General features: G+C 54.2%; 12 protein-coding genes across 12 annotated transcripts, besides 27 other annotated features; all 12 read left to right on the top strand.

The window, feature by feature from the left end:
* Positions 1 to 525: 525 nt before the first annotated feature.
* Positions 526 to 557: a sequence feature (A-rich).
* A 79-nt stretch (positions 558 to 636) lies between these two features.
* Positions 637 to 693: a microsatellite.
* Positions 694 to 786: 93 nt separating this feature from the next.
* Tco025E_02764 (uncharacterized protein) lies at positions 787 to 3,618 on the top strand (the record flags this gene model as incomplete). The annotated part of the gene is made up of 1 exon (XM_029369687.1): positions 787 to 3,618. One exon carries the CDS (start codon positions 787 to 789, stop codon positions 3,616 to 3,618), a length of 2,832 nt encoding a protein of 943 aa, XP_029230257.1.
* Positions 3,619 to 3,954: 336 nt separating this feature from the next.
* Positions 3,955 to 3,974: a microsatellite.
* A 32-nt stretch (positions 3,975 to 4,006) lies between these two features.
* Positions 4,007 to 4,057: a sequence feature (GA-rich).
* Positions 4,058 to 4,303: 246 nt separating this feature from the next.
* Positions 4,304 to 4,675, top strand: Tco025E_02763 (uncharacterized protein; the record flags this gene model as incomplete). The annotated part of the gene is made up of 1 exon (XM_029369686.1): positions 4,304 to 4,675. The coding sequence occupies one exon, from the start codon at positions 4,304 to 4,306 to the stop codon at positions 4,673 to 4,675; it is 372 nt and encodes a 123-aa protein (XP_029230256.1).
* A 106-nt stretch (positions 4,676 to 4,781) lies between these two features.
* Positions 4,782 to 4,824: a microsatellite.
* A 156-nt stretch (positions 4,825 to 4,980) lies between these two features.
* Positions 4,981 to 5,011: a microsatellite.
* A 2-nt stretch (positions 5,012 to 5,013) lies between these two features.
* Positions 5,014 to 5,043: a sequence feature (GA-rich).
* A 23-nt stretch (positions 5,044 to 5,066) lies between these two features.
* Positions 5,067 to 6,218, top strand: Tco025E_02762 (parafibromin; the record flags this gene model as incomplete). The annotated part of the gene is made up of 1 exon (XM_029369685.1): positions 5,067 to 6,218. One exon carries the CDS (start codon positions 5,067 to 5,069, stop codon positions 6,216 to 6,218), a length of 1,152 nt encoding a protein of 383 aa, XP_029230255.1.
* A 362-nt stretch (positions 6,219 to 6,580) lies between these two features.
* Positions 6,581 to 6,602: a microsatellite.
* A 191-nt stretch (positions 6,603 to 6,793) lies between these two features.
* Positions 6,794 to 6,834: a sequence feature (A-rich).
* A 78-nt stretch (positions 6,835 to 6,912) lies between these two features.
* Positions 6,913 to 7,545, top strand: Tco025E_02761 (hslvu complex proteolytic subunit; the record flags this gene model as incomplete). Its single annotated transcript, XM_029369684.1, has 1 exon — positions 6,913 to 7,545. One exon carries the CDS (start codon positions 6,913 to 6,915, stop codon positions 7,543 to 7,545), a length of 633 nt encoding a protein of 210 aa, XP_029230254.1.
* A 180-nt stretch (positions 7,546 to 7,725) lies between these two features.
* Positions 7,726 to 7,752: a microsatellite.
* A 311-nt stretch (positions 7,753 to 8,063) lies between these two features.
* Positions 8,064 to 8,093: a microsatellite.
* Positions 8,094 to 8,169: 76 nt separating this feature from the next.
* Positions 8,170 to 8,247: a microsatellite.
* Positions 8,248 to 8,300: 53 nt separating this feature from the next.
* On the top strand, positions 8,301 to 9,554 carry Tco025E_02760 (non-canonical poly(A) polymerase PAP2; the record flags this gene model as incomplete). Its single annotated transcript, XM_029369683.1, has 1 exon — positions 8,301 to 9,554. The coding sequence occupies one exon, from the start codon at positions 8,301 to 8,303 to the stop codon at positions 9,552 to 9,554; it is 1,254 nt and encodes a 417-aa protein (XP_029230253.1).
* A 264-nt stretch (positions 9,555 to 9,818) lies between these two features.
* Positions 9,819 to 9,845: a microsatellite.
* Positions 9,846 to 10,462: 617 nt separating this feature from the next.
* Positions 10,463 to 11,050, top strand: Tco025E_02759 (uncharacterized protein; the record flags this gene model as incomplete). Its single annotated transcript, XM_029369682.1, has 1 exon — positions 10,463 to 11,050. The coding sequence occupies one exon, from the start codon at positions 10,463 to 10,465 to the stop codon at positions 11,048 to 11,050; it is 588 nt and encodes a 195-aa protein (XP_029230252.1).
* A 25-nt stretch (positions 11,051 to 11,075) lies between these two features.
* Positions 11,076 to 11,121: a sequence feature (A-rich).
* Positions 11,122 to 11,207: 86 nt separating this feature from the next.
* Positions 11,208 to 11,240: a microsatellite.
* A 385-nt stretch (positions 11,241 to 11,625) lies between these two features.
* On the top strand, positions 11,626 to 13,011 carry Tco025E_02758 (uncharacterized protein; the record flags this gene model as incomplete). Its single annotated transcript, XM_029369681.1, has 1 exon — positions 11,626 to 13,011. The coding sequence occupies one exon, from the start codon at positions 11,626 to 11,628 to the stop codon at positions 13,009 to 13,011; it is 1,386 nt and encodes a 461-aa protein (XP_029230251.1).
* Positions 13,012 to 13,341: 330 nt separating this feature from the next.
* Positions 13,342 to 13,361: a microsatellite.
* A 280-nt stretch (positions 13,362 to 13,641) lies between these two features.
* On the top strand, positions 13,642 to 14,361 carry Tco025E_02757 (golgi family SNARE protein; the record flags this gene model as incomplete). Its single annotated transcript, XM_029369680.1, has 1 exon — positions 13,642 to 14,361. The coding sequence occupies one exon, from the start codon at positions 13,642 to 13,644 to the stop codon at positions 14,359 to 14,361; it is 720 nt and encodes a 239-aa protein (XP_029230250.1).
* A 15-nt stretch (positions 14,362 to 14,376) lies between these two features.
* Positions 14,377 to 14,437: a microsatellite.
* An 81-nt stretch (positions 14,438 to 14,518) lies between these two features.
* Positions 14,519 to 14,562: a sequence feature (A-rich).
* Positions 14,563 to 14,658: 96 nt separating this feature from the next.
* Positions 14,659 to 14,686: a microsatellite.
* Positions 14,687 to 14,694: 8 nt separating this feature from the next.
* Positions 14,695 to 18,141, top strand: Tco025E_02756 (metallo-peptidase, Clan MC, Family M14; the record flags this gene model as incomplete). The annotated part of the gene is made up of 1 exon (XM_029369679.1): positions 14,695 to 18,141. One exon carries the CDS (start codon positions 14,695 to 14,697, stop codon positions 18,139 to 18,141), a length of 3,447 nt encoding a protein of 1,148 aa, XP_029230249.1.
* A 645-nt stretch (positions 18,142 to 18,786) lies between these two features.
* Positions 18,787 to 18,819: a sequence feature (A-rich).
* Positions 18,820 to 19,032: 213 nt separating this feature from the next.
* Positions 19,033 to 19,052: a microsatellite.
* A 350-nt stretch (positions 19,053 to 19,402) lies between these two features.
* Positions 19,403 to 20,773, top strand: Tco025E_02755 (uncharacterized protein; the record flags this gene model as incomplete). Its single annotated transcript, XM_029369678.1, has 1 exon — positions 19,403 to 20,773. One exon carries the CDS (start codon positions 19,403 to 19,405, stop codon positions 20,771 to 20,773), a length of 1,371 nt encoding a protein of 456 aa, XP_029230248.1.
* Positions 20,774 to 21,392: 619 nt separating this feature from the next.
* Positions 21,393 to 21,425: a microsatellite.
* Positions 21,426 to 21,671: 246 nt separating this feature from the next.
* Positions 21,672 to 21,706: a microsatellite.
* Positions 21,707 to 21,808: 102 nt separating this feature from the next.
* Tco025E_02754 (Cut9 interacting protein Scn1) lies at positions 21,809 to 22,987 on the top strand (the record flags this gene model as incomplete). The annotated part of the gene is made up of 1 exon (XM_029369677.1): positions 21,809 to 22,987. One exon carries the CDS (start codon positions 21,809 to 21,811, stop codon positions 22,985 to 22,987), a length of 1,179 nt encoding a protein of 392 aa, XP_029230247.1.
* A 308-nt stretch (positions 22,988 to 23,295) lies between these two features.
* Positions 23,296 to 23,321: a microsatellite.
* Positions 23,322 to 23,780: 459 nt separating this feature from the next.
* Positions 23,781 to 24,092, top strand: Tco025E_02753 (uncharacterized protein; the record flags this gene model as incomplete). The annotated part of the gene is made up of 1 exon (XM_029369676.1): positions 23,781 to 24,092. The coding sequence occupies one exon, from the start codon at positions 23,781 to 23,783 to the stop codon at positions 24,090 to 24,092; it is 312 nt and encodes a 103-aa protein (XP_029230246.1).
* Positions 24,093 to 24,665: 573 nt separating this feature from the next.
* Positions 24,666 to 24,685: a microsatellite.
* Positions 24,679 to 24,703: a microsatellite.
* Positions 24,704 to 24,972: 269 nt separating this feature from the next.
* Positions 24,973 to 24,996: a microsatellite.
* Positions 24,997 to 25,091: the final 95 nt, after the last annotated feature.

Genomic DNA, 25,091 nt, shown 5'->3' with positions numbered 1-25,091 from the left:
ACATTTGTTTCTTGTCAGTGGATCTGCTTTTTGGGCGAAGGGCGCGTTTGAGGGATGTGGGAGAGCAGATTGTTTATTATTGTTATTACTGTTGCCGGTGGTGCAGTTGAGTCTGCATTCTCACCCTCGCCTCCTTCTTGCCCCCACGCAGAGGAGTCCGGCCATTGCGGGGAGCCCTAGCGACTGCGACTTGGCTGGTTCAAAAAGCGAGGGCCCTGTTACCGCGTCCTCTTTTTTTTTTCGAAGAAATTTGCTTCTCCGGGCGTGCGGTGCACCTCCTGCGAAGGGGCGAGGGGTGTTGGGTGCCTGCCGAGCTCAATCAAGTGGCATCCCCCGCCCTTGTGCCCTTTTCTCTGCAGGAGGTGGGGACGGAGGCGGCATACGGGCACATCTTCTTGCCTCTTGGTTATGTTTTTGCGTGTGTGTTTTTTTGTTTTTTTTTTGCATGACGGTTTTATTACTCTGTTGGGTCCATCGCTGAGTTGGATGCCTTTCTCCCTTTTTGTGTGAGCGTGTCTGCTTCTATTCTTTTTTTTTCTATTTGATGTTTTTTTTTTGGCAGGGTGGGAGGTTTACAGCGTCATTTGAGGGTTACTTTGCGCGTTACACGCACGACCCCACCAGACGTGCCCCAAATTTTTTTTGTTTCGCTTCGTTTTCTTCTTCTCTTGATTTGCTTCTGCTTCCGCTGCTTTCTGTTGTGGAGCCATTGCGCGTTCCTTGCGCACCCTCCAACGATAGGGTGTTGTGTGCTTGTGTGCCCGTGTGAGGTGTGGCTCTGTCAAGATGCGCCCCTCAGGGCTTAGCAACAGGCATGAGCGGGAGTTGGCGGGGTCGGAACCCGTTTTGATCGGCGTCGGCCGCGCGGAAGCGCAACTCCGTAGGGAAATGGACGGCGTCACGAGCGCCCTTTTACAAAGGCAGCAGCAGCGATGGCTGGCGTTTGGCCGAGAGCGCGCGGCTGTGCGTGCGCGCGTGGATCGAGGCATGGGGGAGTTGTTGGATGGAGTTGAAGGCGTTGTGCCGCCGTGCGTCCTTGACCCACCCATCCTCGCGGAAAGTCCTTGCCCACCTCTTCCACCGCCTCAGCAAGTGGATGCAAGGTGTGCAAAGCGTGAGGCAGGGGTGCTGCCGCTGGCAGCTTTGTCTGCGCCTGCTGGGGGGAAGCGGGCCCTCGTTCCGTACGGTGACAACAGCGGCAAACTGCGAGTTGCCGCGGAGGAACTGACATTTCCGCAGGTTTGTTTCATGTCTCCAGGTGGGAAGGGCGCGCCACCGCGAGGCTTCCCTTCTCCGTTTGAGAGCTCTGGTTTCCAATGTGTGACGCATTGGGCCGAAACGAGCCTTCAGGAAGTCTTACTTACTGCATTAGGGCCACGCTCTCAGCGGGAGCGCAGAAACCAAGATGAGCCTAACGGTCGTCTTCTTGTGGGGGTGGCGTGTTACTTGCTCAATGAACTCCTCATTCGTGAGCCAAAGCTGTCAAGGGTTTGGCCACAACTTCGGGAAGTGATCTTCAGGGCCATTTTTCAGCCGCCGGTGTATCCTCTTCCTCCAGGAGTTGAGAGGGTTGTGGGGTCGTCCTATCCCCCTTTCGAGGGGCGTCAGGCCTTCGAGGCGCTGAACTTGTGGTCCGGCGCGTTCCTTGCCAGCCGCGCCGAGAACGCTCGGTTGTCTCAGAGGATTGAGGACTTGAAGAGTGTCGTGGAGAAGAGTCGACTCATTCTCCGTTTTGCGCAGCGGCGGGTGGATGAAATGCTTGTGGGGAATTTCTTTCGTGCGTGGCGGAAATCAACTCAGCGACAACGGTGTTTTCGTGACTCCGCGACGGCGTACTTTACGCGTATGCGGCAGCGTATCCGCCTGGAGGTGTGCTTTTTGCGCTGGCGACGCGTTTCGGCCCAATCACAGGTGGCAGAGCTGCTGAAGATGGTGAAGGAGTCTGAAGTGCGACTGGCGTTTCTGGAGGGCTCCAACACGAAGCAAGTAAACACCCTCTTGGAGCAACTCAAGGAGGAACAAAAGGCGAATGCCATTCTTGAGCTGAAGAAGGAAACATTAAAGTCGCAATTGGCAGAAGGCCACGTGATTGCCCTGCGTGCGATAGATAATGAGCTTCAACAGCAGCAGGCAAATATTTTAATGGCGAAAAAGCAGGGCAAACGCTGGGAACGCCTTGCAAAGACATTTTCATGTAGCACAAAATTTACGATGGTTCCGCCATCGTTACGAAAGTTGGGTGTTGCCTTGCGGCGTGTCGAGGAGCAATGCGCCTTGCGTATACAATTAGTAAACGATTGGGCGAAGGAGGCACGCCGTTCTCTGGAGTTGTTTTTGCTTGAGTGGGTGAATTGTTTCATGAAAACCACCATGACGGATGTCCCCTGGCACCCTGTGGTAAAGATTTCCACCGGCTTTGAGAACGGGGATTTTGGTCCTGGGGCCTTGTTGCAGCTTGTGCGTGCGTTGGAATCGGCGTACCTTGGACGAGGGGTGCACTGCGCGCCGTTTCCCTCCTCGGCGGCGAAGCGCGAAGAGTCTTTGGATTCGGTGAAGGCCGACGATGGCGCGGATGCCTCCGTAGAGGCGTCGAATGATGCACTTTTCACTGAGCTGCGACGCTTGCTCTACCTGCAGACGATGGAGGGCCTCTATCCCCCACTGCTCTCTTGCTGCACCTTCCTGGAAAGCTTCTTTGGCCCCGCAGTCTTCTGTCGGGTGCCGCACCCCACCGCCATGTTGTGGGTCCTCGCCTCCCTCTTCGTTGGGTATACACGTCTCGCCTGCGGTGATGCTGTGCAGTTGGAACACGGCCTGGACGCCGCATTGCGCTGCCCGGAGGAAGCGGCGCTTCAGAATTACTTCCTGATGCCGCGTTTAGTGGCGAATGAGGCGGCGGCGACGAAAGACGGCACACGTGCTGGGTATCGTGGGGGGCGTAGAGTCAGTCGTGCGTACGTGATCTCAAACAATACCACCATACAAAAGCACCCGCGCTCACGGCAGTGGCGCGGAGAATTTGCCCGCAAAAGACGTGAGGAGGAAGAGATGGACGAGGCAGCGGCCAAAGATAGGGAGCGACTGGCAGATACGCTCTCTGATCTGGAGGTGTACCTGGGGCTTGATGACCAGGAGGACGAGGACAGTGACAGTAGCAGCAGCAGCGAAGAGGGCGGCAGTGCCGCGGCTGATAGCAATGCTGAAGGTACAGGGACAGCGCTCTCCACGGCGCATGCCTCCTCCGACACGCGAGTGGAGACGCCAAAGCAGAACGCAAACGCTCTGGACGAAGAAAGACAAAGACGCGTGAACCGGAAGGCACGCCTCGTCCCGCCCATGAATGAGTCCATGTGTTCATTTTCGTTACGGGAGTTTGTGGAGTACCACCATCGGGCGGCGAAGCAGCGACGAGTATGGATGGGGCTTTCCCGCGTGGTTTCCTCGTTGGTGGTGCGCTTCTGTGTACTGGACGTTGGAGCCCCGGTGCCGGAGGAGCCAAGGCCGCTCCCTAACCGGAGAAGCTCAACCTCACGACCGCGACCGCCGTCCGTGTCGAATCGCACGGTTTCTATTCGCCAGTCACGGAGGTCCATTCGATTGTTGCCTTCCTTTTCTTAGGAAGACGGCTCCTGCGCCTGACACTATAGGCACTGACGTGTTTTTATTCCTATTGCTGTGCTATGAGATGGATGCTTTACCCATCCTTTTTTGTCGTTGTTACCGTTTTTTCTTTCCTTTTTCTTGGTCTGGAGGTGTACCTGATGCCTCCTCTTTATGTTTATTAGACTCTGAGGGAAGGCGGGGGTTGCTCCAGAGATGTACATCGTTGACGAAAAGCGTTGGTGCGCCACCCCCTTCCATGTCATGTGACGTGGCACTGCGCAGATATTTCACGCTTCTTTAGGGCGCCACGCACCTACATTTTACTCATTTGTTTTTTTCTCCCCTTCTTCTTGTGTGCGTGTGTGTGTGTGCAGATGCTACTGCTCATGATGAAAGCACCTTGCTCTCTCTCTCTCGCTTTTTTTTTTCTCTCTCTCTGTATCTCTGCTCGTCTGCCTCGCAGGGGCCGCAGCAGGATTCAATATCTGCGTCCCTGCCAGCTGTGGCTCGCTGTGTGTTCTGTCACTCCGCCACTTTCTCCTCTTCGCCTCTCCTGCGATGAGTCTGCCTCCAAGAAACGGGGAGGGAGGTGGCGGTGAAACGGCGCGTCACTGAGGAAAGCAAACCCCAAAACAAGGGAACACAACTAACAGGGCAACACTCACCAGCGCGGCGTTGACGCGTCACTGCATTACCGCGGATGCCGAAGGAGGACCTCAATGAGCTTCTCAACGTGCCCGTCCCGACGCATAGGATCGTGTCGGACAGGGATCGACGGACAGGGAAGGCTACTGCACTGCGTTCCCGCATGCACCCTATTCCAGTGACGGGTTACGACGATAGGCCGACGGAGGTGGCGCGACGAAGCAGGAGGCAGCAACTCCGAGCTGAGATTATTGAGGAGCTTGAAGGTAATAAGCCGCATCGCCGCAGTCATGTGACGTTTTTCCAGGTCTTGTTTGTCCTGCTAGTCGTGGGACTGGCATGGGCGGTCTCCGTGTACGCGCCGGACTTCGCCCCGCTGAGGAGGCTGTTGGGCGGTTGGTGGCACCCCAGCGGCAACGGAGGCTAACACATGTGGAGGTGACGGCGGTGCTCCTAAGCTTTGCGAACCACTTCTCTCTGAGAGCAGAACTCGCTTCCATTATTCTGACCACTATTTCATTAGCCTGCACGTGGAAGCGAAGCAGAGAGAAGAAAAAAAACGAAGAGAGAAAGAGAGACTGTGCGTGTGTGTGTCAATATCACCATTACTGCTTTGCTGAAGCCTCGTGCACTATAACCACCAAGGCAGCAACGACAGACGGAGTTAAGAGGTGATAACGGGAACCGGTGAGAGTGAGGAGGAAAGTTTCCTTCTATGGTTTTTAGTCCCCATATATATTATTATTGCTATTATTATTATTATACCTCGCGCTCTTTCTTTCTTTCTCTCTCTCTGTGTGTGTGTGTGCGTATTAGTCATGTCTCTGCGAGACGAGTGGTGTCGCCTCGTGGAGGAAGTGGCCGGCATCAACAACACCGATCCGCTGCCGAGAGAGTACACACCAGTAGAATACCTGCCGGGCGGACGCGACATACCAGAGGCGGTGCTGCAGCATGTCCGCTCCGCCGCCGCCGAGTTTGATGCGGAGGCGCGTGCACTCTTTCATCCGCAAATGACGCCTGAAGAGGGGTATCGTGCGGCACCGGTAGTGACTCGGCAGGGCGCCTTCTCCTCCTCACTTGTTAACCCGGAGGAGAACGGCGGTAACAACAACGGGGAGCAGGAGAAGAGCAACAATAATAACCGCAGTGGAAGCGGCAACGACAAGAAGCTACTCAAGTTGAGCTCTGAGGGGCCGAACTTCTTTGAGGCTTACCGTAGACATGCGACGGCTGCGGCTGCGGCGGCTGCTGCGGCCGTGGCAAAAGGGAATCGCGACAGCGTCTCCGCGGCCGTCGCCAATGCCGCATCCGCGTCTGGTGTTGCCCGATCCCTTGGCAGTGCTTCTCGCCTTGCCTCTGGCTTTCTGCTGCCAGAGTACTACACCCAGAAGCACCGCCAGCCCGATTTTATTCCCGTCATCCTCGTTCCTGCCTCCGTTTCATCTCTTTTGCAGCTCTTTAACATTCGAGAGTTTTTGGAGCGGGGTATCTATATTGACCCACCCACGCTTTTTGTGGATGCCGAGACAGGGGCCGTGAATGTGCAGGAAAGCAAGCCAGACACCGTCATCCTGTCCCCTGGTAGCTTCTTGGATGCTGAAAAATACACCGTGGCGTATAAAATGTTTCGTGTGGTGGATGACCCCAAACAGGTAAAAAATTGGCAGCATGTGTGCGCCTGCATAGTGGATGGACACGAATGGCAGTTCCGTGGCTGGTTTCCCAACGAATCCGCTCCTATACCAGTGAGTGAACTCTTTCAGCGCGTCTGTGGCTTCTTACCCTACCTTGAGGAGGAGAAGTTGCCCACGGCATTGCAGCAGTGGCACGTCAAGCCACTTCCGCTGACGCGTCGTGTTGTGAAATCGCACGCGCACATTCTTCAGGCTTCTATCTTCTGGGAGCACTTGTACACGTTTTTGGAGACGCACCCATTTTTCAAGCTCTTCACGGTGCCGCTTGACTGACACTCCGCCCCGCACCTCTCGCTGCTGTTACGGCGGCGGTAGGCGAACACCGTCCCTCCTCCTTTGGGAGTCCACGATGGAGACGAGGGAGGAGGGAGAGGCAAAAAAAGAAAAAAAAAGAGCACAGGGCGGTGATGCGGTTGGGCTCATTGGATGAGGTGTGTAATAAACTGCAATAAACCCGAGGGAGAAGAAGATAGAGGAAGACAACAACGCAAAGAGACGTAAAAAAAAAAGCGAAATAAAAAGAAGCATGACGGCGAAAGCACCCATGAAATTTGGACCCGATTATGCTGTCTTTTGCCTCTGTGTGTGTGTGTGTTTGCCTCGCCGGGAGGTCAACGCTGCGGAACTTGCATGAATGTGCGTGTGTTTGTGTGTGTGAAAGAGCGACATTTTTTTTTTTGCGGCTACAAGGCCTCTTCCATGTTGTTTCGCCTTCCCTTTGTGTCCTGCTGGGTTAACTCCACATATCCACACACAGAGGCGGGCAGACTGACACCCATAACTGGAAGAGAGCAACAGATACCACGGGAGACATCCGTTATTTTATCCTGTTAATCCATTTTGTTGGCTTTATATTTATATATATTTTTTCTTATTTTTTAATTTTGTTGTGTTTTCCGCTTCTCAGTTTCCTCTGCATTCTTGTGTATTGTTCCGTGGCATCTGAAGCGGCAGCGGAAGCCGGAACATGTTTCGTCGTATTGCTCGAAGCACCTCTTTCATTGCGGCATGTCAGTCCCGCCACACGACCATTCTTTCTGTGCGGAAGGGTGACACAGTCGTGCTTATTGGGGACCGCCAGGTCACCCTCGGCGAGCGCATTGTGGCCAAGTCCAGCGCCTGCAAGCTGCGGAAAATCAATGATGATATCGTGATTGGCTTTGCTGGTAGCACCGCGGATGCCATCGCGTTGATGGAAAAGCTCGAGAACAAAGTCGGCGAGTTTCCGAACCAGCTCACCCGTGCGGCGGTGGAGTTGGCGAAGGACTGGCGCACCGACCGCGCGCTGCGCCGCCTGGAGGCTTCTCTGATCGTCTGCGGCCGCGAGGAGACGCTGGAGATTGACGGCCAGGGGAACGTCATCACGCCGGAGAGCGACGGCATCGTGGCGATTGGGTCGGGCGGCACGTTTGCCAAGGCGGCGGCGCGGGCGCTGATCGACGTCGACGGCTACGATGCGGAGAAGATCGCCCGCAAGGCGATGCGCATTGCCACTGAGATTGACGTCTTTAGCAACGAGCACTGGGACGTCGAGATCCTCGCGCGGCGCCCGCCAGCCCCCGCAGCCGCCGCGCCCGCAGAGGAGGAGAAGAGCGCCTGACGTTGCGAGGCGCCCGCCGAAGTTGTTGGCGTCTATGGGATGGGCGGGAGTGAGGGAGAAACAAGAAAGAAGGCAACGGGGGGGGGGAACAGAAAACACACGAAGGAAGGAGAAAGAGAAAGGAACTCAAGTGAAAAGAGAAGGAAAAACCAGACGGGTAATAACGACGAGGGGGAGAAGCAACAGCAACAACAACAACAACAAAAAAAGTCTGGAGATACCCGAAAACGAACAAAGGGGGAAGAAAGACTAAAAAACAACAACAACAACTTGAAATTAGACGGCGGAACGGATGAAGGGAGGCAGCGGCGCACAGTGTGGCGCTCAAACCTTTGACATGGCATGTGTGTGAGTGTGTCTGAATCGGCGGAACCGTGTCAGCTCACAGTCGAGGTCCCCTCCCGCCTTTGTTTTTGACGTGTTGTTCTCTTTGCAACTCAACGGAGCTCCACCCCCTCCCAAAATATTTGACGACATCTCGAATGGCGTCAGCGTCACACTCATTCACCCCCACCACAAACAAGAAAAAAAACAACAACCAACAACAAACACTTCCCTCTTCACGTGCGCAAGAGGGTGGGGAAGGAGTGTTGTTTACGGCTCGCGTGCACACAGAAAAACTGCTATACAAATACTTTATATACAACATATATATATATATATGTGTGTGTACTATTTATATGTATATATACATGTGTAAGTTTTGTTTTGATTACCTCCTTTTGCCTGACATTCAGATAGTTAGGTGAGCCTCAATGGTCAACGGCGTCGGAACGGCTTCTCGCCAGGAGGGTGACTGCCACCAGCGGATACTGGGAGCGGCGAAGACGACGACAGCAGCAACGCCAGTGATGATGATGCACCGACGGAAAGCCGTACATCCGCCACCATACTCCCAGTCTTCTTTGCAAACATCGAGAGCGACAGAACGGCGTAGTGAAGCTCGGCGGTACGGCGCGTCTCCTGCATGGCGCAAAGAGGGCTCTTATTCACCGACGGAGACGGGTCTTACAATGGAAATACTGGACTTTGTGTCGTACGTTTCGCTTAACGCCGAGGAGAGACTTCGGCGCGAGGAGTTGATTACAACAGTACGACGAGTTGTGACGGAGCTTTGGGGCTCGGCAGCACGTCTCGTTGTGTACGGCAGCTACGCCCTGGATCTCTCTATTCCGTCCTCGGATGTTGACCTCACTATCCTCTTTGATGACGACAAGTCCCCAGTTGCATCGGCTGCTCACGGTGACGATGCAATTGGGGTGCAGACACGACGTCTGCGTCGTCGACATCAACTCGCCCAGCGCCTTACATCGATGGGATTTCGTGTAAATGTATATGATTTCTGTCGTGTGCCCGTTCTCAAGCTTAGTGACTCCTTCAGTGGACTTTCATGTGATATCAACGTCTCTGAAATTAATGCTGTAGAGCAGGTGGTGTCGCGGCAGCGGGAGTGGCTCTCCAGCAGCGCAGAAGCACGTGAACTTATCCTCATCACGAAGGCTGCTCTTAAACAGTGGGGGCTAAATTCGTTGTTTCACGGAGGCCTCTCCGCGACGGCTCTCTACATGCTTGTATTTCGCTTTTTGGAGCAGGGCGCGGGGCATGGGACAGCAACAACAACAACATCGCCAGCGCCTCATTTGACGGCACGACGGCTGTTGAATTTCTGGCGTTACGCCTCATCGGATGTTTTTTTTAATGGCTACGACGTACATGACGCGTTTGCCGTAGATACAGACGGGGCCTCGTTGGAGGCATCGCCGACGGCTGACAGCGGGCCCGCGCTGGTTCGGGGAAAGGTAGACCTCAGCGCTGGCTCATTCCGACTGCCGGAGGTGTTGGCGCTCTTCCGCCACTCCGCCTTGGCCCTTGAAGACGCCATGGCGCGGCACTCACTTGCGCGGTTCGGCAGCGGTGGTCTAAGTGACATCTTTGCCGACCCTCGCAGGGACGCCGCAGCAGCTGCCGCCTTCGTGACAGCGGCCCCCCACGCGCGTGGTGGCGGATGACGCCCTTGCAAGGACGCATCCGCGGCGACGGTGAGCACCGAGCACGTGGGCGTGACGGTGTTTCCTCCGCCCCATCACCTTCTCCCTTCGCCTTTCAATCAGAGCAAAGAGCGGGCGCCAAATTTTCCCTCTTGCGTGCTTTTGGGGTTATGACGGTCCCGCCTAAGTGTGGTTGTTGTGGCCGCACTTCCAAGGTTGTAAGTATATTAACTCGTATAAGCATCGATCTAAAGCGCTGAGGATGGGAAATTGAAAAAAAAAAGAACACACACACACACACATACATCACACCGTGAGACGAGAATGACATTACTAAACTCTTTGAACTTAAAGAAGAAGAGGAAAATAGAGGGAACAGATACATGCTTACGGTTTAATTTTTATGGCAACGGTAAGTTTTTTTGTTTCTTCCTGTGTGGTTGTATGTGTTAGAGCCCCCCCCCCCGTTTTAATATTGGTTCTAAGTTGTACTATGTTATCCATTCGCTTTTATTTCCGCCCCACCCCCCAGCAATTTCCTTCATTGCGCTCCTGCAACGTGTTGCTGTGAGGAGAAGGGGGAAAAAATATGATGTGGTGAAGTTGTCTCCGTCGCACTTGATGCACTTCCACTGTTGTGGTTGCCACTGTACATGTGCCTTTCTCTGCGTAGATAAGGCCGCTCTATAGTTCCGCATTCCTACTCTCTGGCTCGCACGCTTCTGCTAGTGTTGGGTTGCTGGGGGACAAACAGCAGCAACAGCAAGAATGCGGCTGTAGTGTTGCTTCTTTTCTTACTGCACTTTTTTTTTTCTCTCCCTTCTCTCTCTCCTTTTTTTTGTGTGTGTGTGTTGTTGTTGCCCTTGTGGAGTGGAACAATATTGAATTTTTTTTTTTCGGGACAGAGAGGAGGTAGGCAGCCAGAAAAGATGGTATTACAAAACATGTACGAAGGCTGGTCGTACGAACGCCTTCGGCAGCAGAGAAACCGGGCACATTTTCTCTTGGAGGATCCCTACCGCTTTGTGACTGTTCTACTGCACAGCGGGAAGCTGTACTGTATTGACAGCCCGTGCTATCACGCCTCGGGGCCGTTGGGTGAGGGGGAACTGATTGATTTGGAGGACGCCCACACGGCCTCCTCCGTGGCGTGTCTGCGCTGTCCGTGGCACAACATTCTTGTGGCGATTGAGACGGGCGAGCTTGTAGAGGCGGAGCCCACCTCCCCCCTCGCCTCCGCTCCTGCGGAGGACGAGGGAAAGCTAGAGCTGCCGTCTTACCCCCTGCGGCCCCACTGGGAGGCCTCTGGGGGCCGCGTACGGCTGACACGCGGGGCGGTGGTGCAGCGGACACACAAGGTCGTGCTGGATGAGGCTAGTGGCATAATGACGATTGAGGTTGAGAACGAGTCGGTGATGCTGCGGCATCGCCTCCCCTCCGACGCCGTTGCGGGCAACCTGCAGAACGGCGCTCTCACAATGCAAATATTTGACATCAAGTCAAAGGGCTTGAGTTGATGGCGTAACTTTTATTTACCGAGTTTTTTCCTTTCCTTTTTTTTGTTTGTTTTCTGTGCTTCTTTCCTTTTGGCGCTTCTGCCTCAGGCGGGAAGCGGGGCCCTCCCCTCCCCGGGCCCATGTGTGCTGTCGCCGTCAGTGCCGACAATGTTCACCTTCTCTCGCGCGCTCCCTCTCTCTCTCTCTCTCTGTGCGCGTCCTCCGCTCGTTGACTTGGGCGCAGAACACACCGCCGGTGACACCGAGTTTTACATCCATCGAAAACAAACACGCAAAGGCTGCGCGGGGGCTGTTTCAAGGCTGTTAGAATACAATAGCAGTAGCAGAAGGCGGTAGTGGAGAACCCCGCGAACATACACAGGCGCACGCCCGGGAGCAGGCAAACACGTATATATAGAAAGAGAATACAAGCGACAACGAATAAAAAGGGACGGTAACAGGCAAAACGACACGGGGACGCGGGTGCGAGCGGCGCAAGCAAATAAAACATTCAATAGGAACAACTATACAAGACCCAGCAGAAAGAGAAAAGGCGACGGTGGATAAGTAAAGGAAAGGAAAAAAAATTTAAAAAGATGAGCCAAACTGAGTTATTCACGGACCTCTTCGAGGAGGAGGCGCAGTCGTTGGGAAAGGCGCTTTTGGCATTGACTGCCGTTGGTTATTTCGCGTTTCAGGAGAATGAGTCGACGCTTTTTCGTCGCGATGACGTCAAGTACGCCATTGACGCATATCTACCACAAGGGTATGACCGCGGCATCATCGCCTCCCGTGCCAACCAGCGACTCGCGAAGAGTCTCATAGTCAATGGGCTACATCTCAACTCCGTAAAGGAGCAAGTGCAACTTGCTGTTGGACGTGAGGCAAAGCTAAAGGCTCTCTCGGAGCTCTTTGCTGCGTCACTCGCGAGTATTTTATGTGCTGCGCATATACATAGCTTAACCATAACACTGCATGTTGTTAAAAACATGGCGTTGGTGTTAGTCTATGTCCTGAGAAAGCGCGAGGCGCGTCGCGGTGGGACGGTGGTTTCAAAGCTTCGTTCCTGGTGGTCAGGTGGCACGCAAAATCTTGTGATGGAAACACTTGTTGAACACTTACAGCGACAGTTTGAGGCTTCTCCCTTTGCACAGGCAATAGATGAGGACACGATAGCGTCAGGGGATTTACTGCGTTGCCTCTCCGTAGAGACACTCTTGAAGCTGACTGTTCCTCGTGTGGTGGAGGCTGCCCAACTGGCGGTGAGGGCCGCACTAAATCGTCGTCCCCCGCACATGTTTAGTGTGACGGGCATAGTAACGGGCGGGGACCTGCGGGAATTACTGGATGGGCTGAGCGAAGACATGGAGTCCCGTCTGGCGTGGTCGGACTGGTTCACACCACCGCCCTCGTCTACGTCCTCGCAGTTACTGTCACCACGAGGGCAAAAGGAGTCGCTAGGGACGAGCAACGCTGAAAACAAACTCACGGACGCGGGGACGTCTGATTCTGACGTTGAAAACGGCATCTTCAATTACCCGGCAGGGTCAACCGCCATTTTGCCGGATGGCTTCTCCTCTTCAATGCGAACGCAGCGGGATCGCGCCGTCCTGGAAAGTTTCTTTGGCCCTCAATCTGAGGAGGATTCAGAGGTTCGCGCCGCCCGCGAGGAGGAGCAGCGTCGTGAGCAGTTGGCTCGAGAGCAATCGGCGAGTTTCTTCCACGAGTTGATACATAGTGCGTCCTTCAACGAGATTTGCATTGCCCACGCCACGGAAGTACTCGAGGACACCAAAAAATCGTTGACGGACTTGCGTCGCGTTGGTTCGTATGACGCGATGACAGACTCTGCCAAGATGATACATGTGATCACGTCCCTTGAAAATTACCGTCTGCGGCTGTTGGACCGCGACTTTAACGTGCCCCTGTATCTGCAGCTCTTTTGTCAGGAGACAGTGAGGGCGACGTGTGGAAGCCCGTGAGGGGCACGAGCGTTCGGGAAGCACACGCACACGCAAAATAATAAAGGCAGCATGCGCTCTGCGTCTCGCTTGCCTTTGATTTTCTGTGTATGGTTTTCTTTTCGAAGTGGGTGCGGAGAGACAAAGAGGTGGTGGTGCATGCGTGGCGCATACAGATGTGTTTTTTCCTCCACTCCTTCCGTCTATCCAAGTACGTGTAATGTATGTCGTTTGTGGAAAGCAACATTGAAAGCGGCGGAGGCAATGCATGCGTAATTCTCCGTGTATGCGTAGAAAACGTTTCTCTCGCTGTCACTTTGAGTGGGTGGGCTGTGGGAAGGCTGGAAGGCATGTGTGTGTGTGTGTGTGTGATTTTTATTTTTATTTTTGCTACGTGTGGCGGAGTTTATTTGCTCGTTCCTGCAATTTTTTTTTCGTGTTTTACCACCCCACCATCGCCTCTTTCCCTCTCTGTTCCAAGCAGCGTGGGAGGGGGTGTGACGGATACTGCGAGTAGAGAGGGAGAAAAGGAGGAAAGAGGCGCGCAAGCAAACAACGACAAGTTCAAAAGGCTTCCACAAGTGCAAAGCAAAACGAGTGAGCACAGTGCAGGATAAAATAAATCGCCCCAAGTGCAAGTGTGTGGTTGCCATGGAGAGCAAGCTGCATGCGTGGGATTCTCTGCGGAATGATGCCCGTCAGGCTGACAGTGTCATCGAGCGGCAACTGACAGTGCTGGAAAGCATTTCGCGCTTTGGCGAGAATAATGGCAGCAGCCATGAGTTCAGGAAGACGGGGAATGGGGCTGCGCCGTCGGTGGCGCAGATAGAAATGGCGCAGCGGGAGTTTGACCGGCAGCGCAACGAAGTTGAAATGTCACTGCAACGCTTTGAATCCCTCTTAGTGACAATGGCGGATACCGCCCGCGCCTTGCCGCCGGAGTCCACTGCACAAAGTCACACTGAACGTTTTCTGCAGCTTGCGGCAGAGAAGCGGCGCACCGTGGCACGCCTCACAGCAGACTTTAAACGCCGCCGTGAGTGGGCGGAGTTGATGCCAGGCGTCACGAATGATCTGGAGACGCACCGGGAGGGGGAGGGGGTACGGTTTCTCATGGAAGAGCAGGATTCCCTGCGCCACACCCAGCGAAGATTGAATAATATACTTAACCAAGCCGATGAGTCGCGGGAGCAGTTGCGTGGGCAGCGTGATGCATTTACGCGTATGGAGGATCGTGCTATGCGGATTGCTCTGCGGGTTCCTTTAATCAAAAAGGTGCTAGGCCGCATTGACAGTAGGCGACGCAGGGAAGCCGTCATCTTGGGAGGGGTGATTGGTGCATGTGTGCTTTTGGTGATATTCTTCTGGTAGGAGATGGATGACCTTCTGCTGCCGCTTCTGCTGCCGCTGCATCTGCCGCTGCTGCTGCTGCTGCTGCTGCTGCTGCGACGGGTGTCTTTTTCCCGACTGTCAGCCCGCCCTCAGCACGGGGTACCTCCATTTGCGCGTTTGTTGTAATTCAAATGAATTCTCTGTTCCTTTTTGTTTTTTATTATTTCTTTCTTTCTTTCTCTATGACGACGCGCTTCCTTCCTCTTGCCCTTTGTCTGTGCGCCGTGATCTCCGTGAAGTTGCGTGGGGCCTGCACTCCGCGCCTTTGAAACGAATACATACACACACACACACACACACACACGTGGCACGATGCCAGTGAAGGTGGGGAAGGGTTCCGCGGCTAAGGGGGCGAGAGGGGCCCGGAAAACGCCGGAAACGATGGACGTTTTTGCATCCTTCACCTCCCAGCTGGCCGTGATGCAGGACCACGGCGGCGGTGCGGTGAATGGCACCCCGCAGAAGGTGAGAAATGCGAGCAACAACAAACAAAACGGGAACCATCCGAGTGGCGGCGCGATGAGGTCCACTCCGCGCTTCTTCAGGTCCCCCGCACTCCCAGAAAAAAGGAATGAGTCACACTGTGCCCTTCCCACCGCTGGAGAGTGTCGCAGGAGCATTGGTTTGCTGCGGCGTCTTTTGTTTAAGAAGGCTCCGGAAGACGCGAGGACACCGGTGGAAAGAAGTTCTCTGTCGGAGCCATCGTATGACCTTGCGTCTACGACTTTGGAGGAAGCAACAACAGCAACAGCAACAGCAACAGCAGCAGCAACAACAGCAAACTCGACATCTGAGAAGGAACGAAATAATAACGCTACGGTGGGTTTATTGGAGCAAGATGAGGTGGAAAATGTGCCACCGCCGCAGCAGCTGCCCAATAGTGAAGCAAGTATGGAACTTGATGCCAACCAGTTGGCTAGCCACAACATTCCATCCGAGTGCTCTAGCCTGAACTCTAGCATTGCGCAGACGCCGAATGCTGCGACGGAGAAACTAAACGTGGAAAAGGCTTTGCAGGAAACTACAGATCCGCAACAGCCAAAAGGGGAGAATGGGGGTCTTTGCACCTTCAACTTGAATGAGGCGGAACCCTTCACAGTCTACGATGAAGAAGATGAGGAGGAGGCAGTGCACCAGTACCTTGAGAAGCGCCAGACGGCAAGCGATGCGTGGGGAGATGAGAAAAGGGAGGCTTTTACACTGGATTCCATGGTGGATTTGACGTCTAAAACGTCATTGGGTGCAGAGAGTGTTTCAACAGGGCGCCATTGTTCTGCTCGTCGCAAGCGGCATCTTCCGTGGAGATTGTTGAGTGGACAACCCGTCATGACGGCAAAATCGCGTGATATAACGAATCATCATCGTTCCATTTCACGGGGCTCACAAGAGTACATATCAGATGCTGTTTGCCGCTCCATGAGTCTGTACAGTGCGTTTTTTCTGGATGATGCGAAAAAGACTTGGCGCGTTGACGACCTTGTCCTTGCACGGAGCCTGGAATACGTTGGACTCATGGGATACCAACAATTGATGCCAGTTCAAGACCAAGCATCGCAAGATGCGCCGTCAGCAATGATAATGGGCAAGTTGGCCTCACCTATTACGCGTGCAACAAATGAGTTGCAAGGTGGTGTTGGTGATATGCCTTCGACTCGTTGGGTTTTAACTGGGGCACCGTGTAGAAGGGCTGAAACAACAGGTGCCTCCAACTTGTTTATGCATCCACGCGAGCCAGAACGTTGGATATCAGAACAAGAGTATGTGTTAGGTGCCATTTTCTCCTCCTGCGCATGGTCCGATCGTCACAGTTCGTTTAGTGCCACTAATAATAGCAATACGGATGGCCGCTTAGGCCCACATTTGTCGTTAGACTGGCACCCAATTCAACAAGTTGCGGCATTTGTGCTAGAGCGTTTTCCACATTGGGGTGGCGCAGAGGAGTTTGTAGAAACGTGGGAACGACAGGTGGGTATTGTGCTTGGCACCGCCTCTCCATCGCACCAGCGTGTGTTTAACTTTCCTGAGGAGGGTCTCGTGTTTTCCTCGGATATGGAGAGCGGTAACTTGGCACGGGTAGAGCGGACCAAGAGTGCAACATATCAGCAGTCCTATACGCTATGGTTGGAGCCAGAATTAGGGTGTGCGCAGCGGCTTTGGTTTCGATTTGCCATTTCAGGTGCAAGACCTCACTGCGCCATTTCCTTGAGGGTTGTTAACATTCAGCCCAATACGAAGCTGTACGCCCGAAATGGCATGCGTCCGGTGTGGCGTGCAGGAAATTCCCCGCGCTCCTGGACGCCGGTGGGAGCGTGCGTGTATCGCACCATCAACAATGATGAGGATGGGGAGTTGTCGTTTGTTATTCTTCCTCGCTCTAGTGATGTGGTTCATGTGGCTTTCTGCGTCCCCTACACCTACGCCGACCTTCTGTGCCACATTGTCAATTGGCATCACCTGGTAAAAAAAAGCTTTGGTGGGATTCGGTTCGAGGAGCGGGTTTTGTGCCACACGCAGGACGGTCGCAAGTTGCACCTGCTCATCATCACGAGTACCACCGTCAAGGCACTCATCACGCGCAACGGTCAACGTGAGAAGGAGGGAAATAGCTTGTCGCGGCAGACCATTCTTGGCCCGTATGCACACTTTGAAACTGGTAAGAAAGTCGTACTGGTGAGTGGGAGGGTGCACCCTGGTGAGGTGACGGCGTCGCATGGTATTCATGGCGTTATTTCGTTTCTTCTCTCGCGCGACCCACACGCGGCGCTTGTTCGGGAGTACTTTATTTTCTATATTGTTCCCATGCTGAACCCCGACGGTGTTGCACGTGGCCACTCCCGGCTGGATCAAAACGGCTTTAACCTGAATCGGTGCTACAATAACCCCAATCCACGAGTACAACCCACTGTGACGGCACTGCGAAACGTGTTCGAAAATCTGAAGCAAACTTACCGTGACCGGTTCTTTATGTACATGGATTTTCACTCACACGCCTCACAGTCCAGTGGATTTATGTTTGGCAACTGCCTTCCCGAGACGGTGCAGCACTGGAACATGGTGTTCCCCAAGATTGTGAGCCTCCATGCAAAAAACGTATTTTCCTACCAACTCTGCCGCTTTGGGCGGGGGCACATGGTAAGCAAGGAAGGCAGTTCGCGTGTGCTCTTTGGCGAGGGTCTCATTCACTCCTACACCGTGGAGCTCACCCACTTCTCAAGCGACCGAATGTTCGTGGACGGCGCCTCTGACGAAGAAAATAACATCAGCGATAGAAATCGTGCGACGGCGAGCGCTAGTGGCGACGGCGACATGTGGGAGGCGAACTACGCCAATACGCAAGAAACGCGGTTGCGCTCTGCCACAGCGGTGCGGGGCGAAAAGGGCGCAGCACCGCAATCGACCACGGCGCGATCCCGTTTGACGCGAGGATGGAAACCGCGGCCCTCTCGACCAGGCGGCTCCAAACAATGTGTGGAAAACGGCGGACCCCGCAGTAGAAGTGGCGATAGAAATAGTTCTGAAAGGCATGACCCGCTGCGTTGTATTCAGGTTCCATGCATCCTTTCGCAAAGCGCCGAGGTGGGTCGCGCATGTGTTTTGGCGCTTTTGGACTACTGCGCCGTTGGCAACTACGCCTCCCCCCAGTTTGCCGCAAGTGGTGGACTTGAACGTACGCTGCGGGAGGTGAAGCGAAGCATGAACCAGACCTTCACCCCAAGGCCTGCTGCAAACCGCTTGCAGCTTTTCTATAAGCAGCGCTAACGATGCAAGCTATAGAAGAGGGAGGGCAACGAGCTTGTAAACTCTCGTCTGTAGATGGAAAGGAGGTGCGGGGAGTCCCTTTGATTGGGTTCAGTCCCCCCCCCCTCCCCCACTTTTTTGCCTGTACACGCCAGCACCCCTTTAACCCCTTTAGTCCTTGCTTTCGTCTGCCACCCACCACCACCGCAATCACCGCGGAGGAGAAAAGAAACAACAGCAACAAGAACATTGAGAAGGGGCCACTTTTTTTTTTTTGCTTGCTTTTTGTTCCCGTTTTGGTTGTTTTTTGATGGAGTATTGTTGTTGCTGTGTCGTACAATCTCTTTTTGTGTGCTGTCATTCAGTGCGGGGCGCTCTGCCAATACTACTACGAACAGGCATAATATGTATCTAATGCCTAGACATGTGTGTATACATGCGCGTTCTGTTTGTGAATAGCCATTATATTTTATGCGTGGTGGTGTGTGTGTTTTTTTTGTTTTTCATGTCGTTGTTCACTTCCTTGTGTTACTGGCGATGGCCGTCTTGCTTTAATCTTGAGGGGTTGTTACAGATCACCTTTTGTTGCCTGTTTTTTTTTTTGGATCGTTGTGCATCTCTGCTTCTTATTATTGTTTGACGGGTTTCTCTTTCCTCCGTCCCCCCTGATTTTCTTTTTGTTTTTTGCTGTTGTTTCTGGTCTCATTGAGCCTCTGAAATGTGGGTGTATTTACCCCCACCCTTTCTTCCTTCCCCGCCGTGCGTATATGTGTTTACGCATGTGTGCTTCTGCACGTCGGGTCACTGTTTGGTAGAGTCAGTTGCTGGATGAATTTGGGGCATGCAAGGCGAGTTTGCCCCTTCTTCCTTCTGTTACTTGTTGCAGTGTAACGTGCCATCCATTGTATTTACCTCTCTCTCTCTCTCTCTCTTTGTATGTGCGTGTCCGCGCCTCCGCCTTCCCCAACTGAAAGGGGGACCGTCGTGGCCCTGCTGGTTCTCTTCTGTGTGCTGTCTTTCCTCTCGAGACCCCCCTCCCATCGTCTCTCTCTGCGGGTCTCTCTCGTCTGGGCGTTTGGTAGGAGGAGGGCCGCGTGTGCGCAGGTGTGCTGCTCTGTCTGCGTGGGCTGCCGTGCGAGTGAAAGGCTGGGAGCGAAAAGGCGAGTGAAGCAAACGCTCCTCCGCGTGTGTGTGTGAAGGGGCTTCATCGCGGCAAAGGAGGAAAAAAGTATATATATATTAATAATAATACGGGAGTCAAGCGAGTGAGGAAACGGACGTCATGGAGTCCTCGGCACCGACGGATCAGAGCACACGCGAGCAGAACGAGCATGAAAACGCTCCGGCTGCATCAGATGTGACTATGGAGCGGGAGGCGGAGTATCTTTCAATGAGCCAACAGCAGGAAGACAGAAAGCGGAGGCCCCAAGTAATGGGTGCCCCAGAGAACGAGGAGCAGGAGGGTGAGGGAGAGGAGGCCGCATCGTGCGAAGATCCAAGTGGGCGCGACAGTGATAGCGCCAGTAGTGAGGAGGAACAGGAGGAGGAGGCGGCCCCGTTTGCCACGGACGAGGAGGCCAACGAGGCCCGCGCTGTCGGCCTCTCTCACTACAACAGGCAGCGCTACGAGGATGCGCTTGACATTCAGTACCGTGTAGTGCGGCACTTTGAGAAAAAGTATGGCGCAACGGCCCCCATTTGTGGGGTCTACTTTCTTGATTACGGTCTCTCGCAACTGCGTGTCTTGCAGTCAAAGAGCACCGTGGAGGCAGCGCTGCAGCCGCTCGATCAAGACGCACTTGAGGCGTGTTTTATCAACCTTGATGTTGCCCGCGTATGCTTTCAGAAGCAGGAGGAGCAACGGGGAGAAGGTGATATAGAGGTGCAACTTCGCCTGGCGGAGGTGCACGACAGCATTGCCCAGTTGCATGTGGAACGCGAGGACTTTGACAGTGCTCTGAAGGAGTACGAGAGTGAGTTGTTGACGTACCGCTTTATTCAGCAGGAGGCGCCACAGTCCCTGCCATACCGTAGTCTCGCCGCCGTGCTCTACGGCATTGCGGACTGCTACATGAAGGAGGGCGACTTTGAGGGGGCAGAGGAGCGTTTCACGGCGGCGTTGGAGGAGTTGGCAACATTTCCTGCCGGCGCGGTTCCCGCGGAGCTTGTGAAGGAGCTGGAGGAGCTGCGCGAGGATGCGCGGGAGATGAAGGGCGGCAAGTACAAGGAGCTGCAGGAGTGCATTCAGGCCCAATTTGCGGTGAAGGAGGCGGAGGCGTTGCCCACAGCGCAGGAGTTCTACGGCGAAGACGCGGAGGACGAGGAGAGCCGCAAGAATCACCCGTATGTCTCACGGCTGCCGGCAGAGTCGGAGTACTCGGCCCTCTCGATGCCGCAGTCCCTGACAAACCCAGTGCAGTGGAATGAGCACAGCAACAGCATGTCACTTTCGCTCTTTCCCCCGCAAGTCAACGGCCGTGGCTCGGAGGCGTCGAACAGTCAGCCGCTGCATCATGTCGTGGCGCGGCGGAAGCCGAAGCGACCATTGAGCCAACAACCGTCGTCCCATCAGCAACAGGGAGAACGCGGTGGCGTCAGTGGCACCGGTGAGCCAGAGGCCAAGCGCGTAAAAACGGAGTCCTGCATACCTTAGAGCATTTCTGGGTCGGGGCCCAAAAGGGGGAACTTGAGAGGGATATCGGAAGCAAGCATGTGCTTGGCCGGAAGTGAATCTTGGAGAGCGACGCGGTGACGGGGTAGAGCAGGGGAGAGACGATCAGCGGCGAGCAAAAGTTGATGCACGAGCGACCTCCGCGCGCACGGCACGACAGGGACAAACCCAACCGACAGACAATCACATACACACATACAAGCTCATAGAGGAATCAAGAGGATAGAGAAAAGGAAGAAACTGAAGGGAAAAGGTGGACCAAGCAGAACGTGAACGGGAGGCGGTTCCGTGGGAAACAACTTAGGGGGGAAAATTCGCATGCTTACGGAGGGCTGACACCGAAATGACCACCCAAATCATTGCATTGCGACCCAACCTTGAGTGTGCTCTCTTTTTCCCCCTTTGCAGGCATCAGTGCTACTTCTTGCATGCCGCAACGTTGGGAGCGGAGGACAATTAGTGGGGGGCAGCGGTGCTGCGCGGGAAGGCGAATCGCCCCCGAGGGAAGCTGCCATGCGATGTCGTCCCTACCTTATTTTGTTTACTATGCAGTTCTAGGGGAGGCGTTCGAAAGCGCAAGCCTTTGGATGCGAGGCTTCTCTGTTGCTGTTGTTGTTGTGGTTTTCTTTTTTTGCATAGCACCTTGCTCCTCTTTTTCGTAAAATCTTATATGTACATATAATGATTATTTACTTTTCTTTGCGGTAATACTCCCTACGGACTCTGAGTCTACTGCCGCTACTGCACCCACGTTGGACGACTGGAGTGGAAGACGAAGACGCACATGCGTACAGACGATAAGAGGAACATGAATTAAAAAAAAAGAAATGGGTGTGACGGCACATGCTTCACTGCATGATGCCACTGTCGTGTGCGGATATGTGTGTGCGTGTGTGTGTGTGTGTGTGTATGTGTCTCTATTCCTCTCGGTTCTGGTGTGCTGTGTTACACCTCGCTTGGCTTCATACTTGTTGTTCTTTAGGGGCCCGTTCCACGCGCTGTCCACTCCACAACTCGATGGCGGCGCAGGCATCGCGGGGGGTGATGCGTTGCCTCTCGGTGACCGACTCTCACTGTCATGTGAAGCTGGCAGCCTCACTTCCTGGGGATACGTCTGTGGGCGAGGTGGCAAATCCGCCGCCCTTCACATGCCACATTGCGCGCGCTGTGATGTGCGGCACACACCCCGATGTTGACTGGGATATCGTTGAGGCAGCGGCGGCGCAGGCGTCTCGTGTGCGAGTGCCCCCCGCTCTGAGCGTCACGGCGGAACCGACAGTGCCGCCTGTCGTCATCCCAGGCTTCGGTATCCACCCGTGGTTTGTGCCTCATGACTCGGGTTCCGCGGCCGGCAACGGTGCCGCTGTGGGCCCCGTGAAGGGCAGAAATGAACGCGAACGGAGCGCTGAGGAACTCTTGTCTCTTCTCGAAGCTGCACTACAACACCACCCAGAGGCGATAGTGGGTGAGATTGGACTTGACAAGCTGCGGGGACCACCCGAGGCGGTGCAACTGCCGATCTTCGTGGCGCAGCTGAGGTTGGCGGCGAAGTATGGACGCCCCGCCTCTCTGCATTGCGTGCGCAGCTTTGGGAAGGTGCTGAAGGCGTTGCAGGATCTCCCCGCAGAGGACACGCCGCCCGCCATTGTGCTGCATGGGTTTACCGGCTCCGTGGACTTTGCTCGGTCAGCGATGATGATACGTAAACGAAGGTCGGCGTTAAAGGGGGGTGGAAGTCGCTCAGGGACGAAGACAGAGCCGCTTCGCATTTTTTTTGGCGTGGGCGCCGTTACCAGTCTGCGGGTGAAGGACTTTGCGGAGAAGACCCTGCCATTTCTCTTGCGGGAGGGGCGGATGCTGCTGGAGACGGATGCCCACCACACACTCCATCTGCCACCGCAGGGCGACGGTGGTGCGGGGGCGGTCCACGCCTCCGCGCTCGGGAGCGGCGGTGATGGCGGAAACGGGCTCACGGAGATGACTGCAACACACACAACAGCGACGGAGTGCGCGTTGGCGTGGGATGAGGGAAGCTGTGAGCAGCTGGCACATCTAATGACGCGGGTGAGTGCGTGCCAGGGGGACGATGCGGACATCTCCATCGTCGAGGAACTTTTGGCTAAGTGCGAGGAGGCCTTCGCAGACGCCTTTTTATTATCTGCTCCCACTCCCGCAGCAGCCACACAGGCGGAGTGAGGGATAGTGAGAGAGAGAGAGAGACATGCTTACATGCGTGTAGCTGATTGCCCTGCATTCCTCACTTACGTGTTTGTGAAGCGCCTTCGCCTGCCGAAGCCTTTTCGTCGCCCCACACCTCTTCGTTTGCGCGTGTGGGTCAGTTGCACTCCGTCCTTGGCGTCTTTTTTGTTTGTTTCGTTGATGTTTTCTGTCACTCTTCTTTCGGCATCCTACACGCCATGGATGGGAAGACGGATTCTCTCTCGCTGCCGGAGGGGCAGAGAGAGAGGGAGAGGGAGCAAGCGTGTGCAGCGTTTTTCTTTAAAACACATACACACACGAACACACACACGTCCGCGTTCAGCTCACAATCACAGCAGTCCGCAGAGCCTTGGGGCGGTGACGAAGAAGACATTTAGCCACAAAAAAAAAAGAAGAAGAAAAAGCAATCAAATCGTTGAAACAAGAAAATAACAACAACTAAATAATAATAAAACGACTTGCTCTCCTTTCTGGCTGTGAACGGGAGAGGGAGCAGTCTTGTATCGGTTCCTGAGCACCCATTATCCCGTCATTTGCGTAGTTTGTTGCCGTATTTTGGTACTAAAGAGCACCGACGTTCATTAATCTCACTCGCCGTGGCTTTAGGGCGTGGCGCGGCGAGGCGAGACGGCGCACACGTGCACGTGCGCCATCATCGCTGACGATCGCTGTTGTCAGTGCTCCTACGGTTTTCACTGTTATCGTTAATTCACACAAACGGAGGGAGCGGCGGAACGAAGGACGAGGGAAACGGGAGAAGACGCCAGCGATGCCGCTTCTCCACTTCTATCACCAGCTGGATGCGACGATGATGGTGATGCGGCGGATGCCGTCACCACCACCACCACCACCACCAGCACCGCCACCGCCAACAACAACAACAGCCCTGGAGGCGACGGCAGGCGCAGCGTACAGGTCTCACGCCCCCGACAGCCGCCATGTTCGCACCCCTATTCGCAGTGACCACAGCAATACTGACCGAATGGGGGGCCTCTTCCACAGAGACGATGCCTTGGCTTTACTCGTCGCCGCAGTGGAGCTTAACGACAATGGTGGCGCGGTGTTGAGTGTTGCGGACTGAGCGTTTCAAAGACGAAGGCTGCAGCGTGCGTGTGTGTGTTTGTGCCTCGGCTTCTGCAAGCACGCCTCCACGCATCAGAGGCGATGCCTCCCACTACCCCAAAAACACCAAAAGAACGCACACGAAAATAGTCGTGACACAACTGCATCGTCACCCCGCTTCCAAAAACACGCAAAAAAAAATGAACCGCTCCTTTGCGCCTAGCCCCCTTCATTTCTTCTGTTTTTTTTGTTTTCATCGCGGGTATTTATTTGTTTATTTATTATTTCTTTGTTATTTATGTTTTTTTTTATGGCTTCACTTTTTTTCCCGTATTTTTTTCTTATTATTTCTCGCCTTGGGTGAGGGTGTCTTTTTATATATTTCCTAAGGCATCTGTCTTTGGTTCAGATATGAGCGCCTCGTGTGCGGTCCTGGGCCCCCTCCATTGCGAGGTTGGCTGCGGTGACGGGTACACGGTGGTCTCTTCACGCGCCTTTTGGGTGCGGGGGGATCACGACGGTGGACCCCTTCATCTGCCCCCTCCTCCTTGCCTTTCCCAGCCGTGGCGTAGATGCATTCACGCCAATGTTCATATATATATATATGTATATGTGTGTGTGTGTGTGTGTATCTCACTGCCTGCAAGGGAAAAAGGCCTTGCGTGTATGCATGGTTCTCTTTGTTTTTGTTTTTTGCACATTTTGTTGTTGCGTCTGCCGTGGTTTCATTTTTATTTTTTTTGACGTAACCTGCAGGACCAGTTTCCTGTGAATTACGACTGCAATTCCCACTTAACTTACCCTTTCACACTGCACTTTTGTCCGTTGTTCGGTGTACTGGTGCATATGCGAGTTTGCCGTTTATTTATTGTGGTTTTTGGGTCTTTTTCAGTGGGCGGATTAATTATTATTGTTATTATTATGTTTTTTTTTTCCTCCCTTGCATGTGTGTGTGTCGCTTCACTGGGAAAGGGATGAGAGAAGGAAAAGAAACACTACCCGAGAGAGAAAGAGAGAC

Source organism: Trypanosoma conorhini, assembly GCF_003719485.1.
Source record: "Trypanosoma conorhini strain 025E chromosome Unknown Tco_14.4_contig_00114, whole genome shotgun sequence".
Lineage (NCBI taxonomy): Eukaryota > Euglenozoa > Kinetoplastea > Trypanosomatida > Trypanosomatidae > Trypanosoma > Trypanosoma conorhini.
Note: the sequence above shows the minus strand (reverse complement) of the source record. Positions and strands in the feature narration are given on the sequence as shown.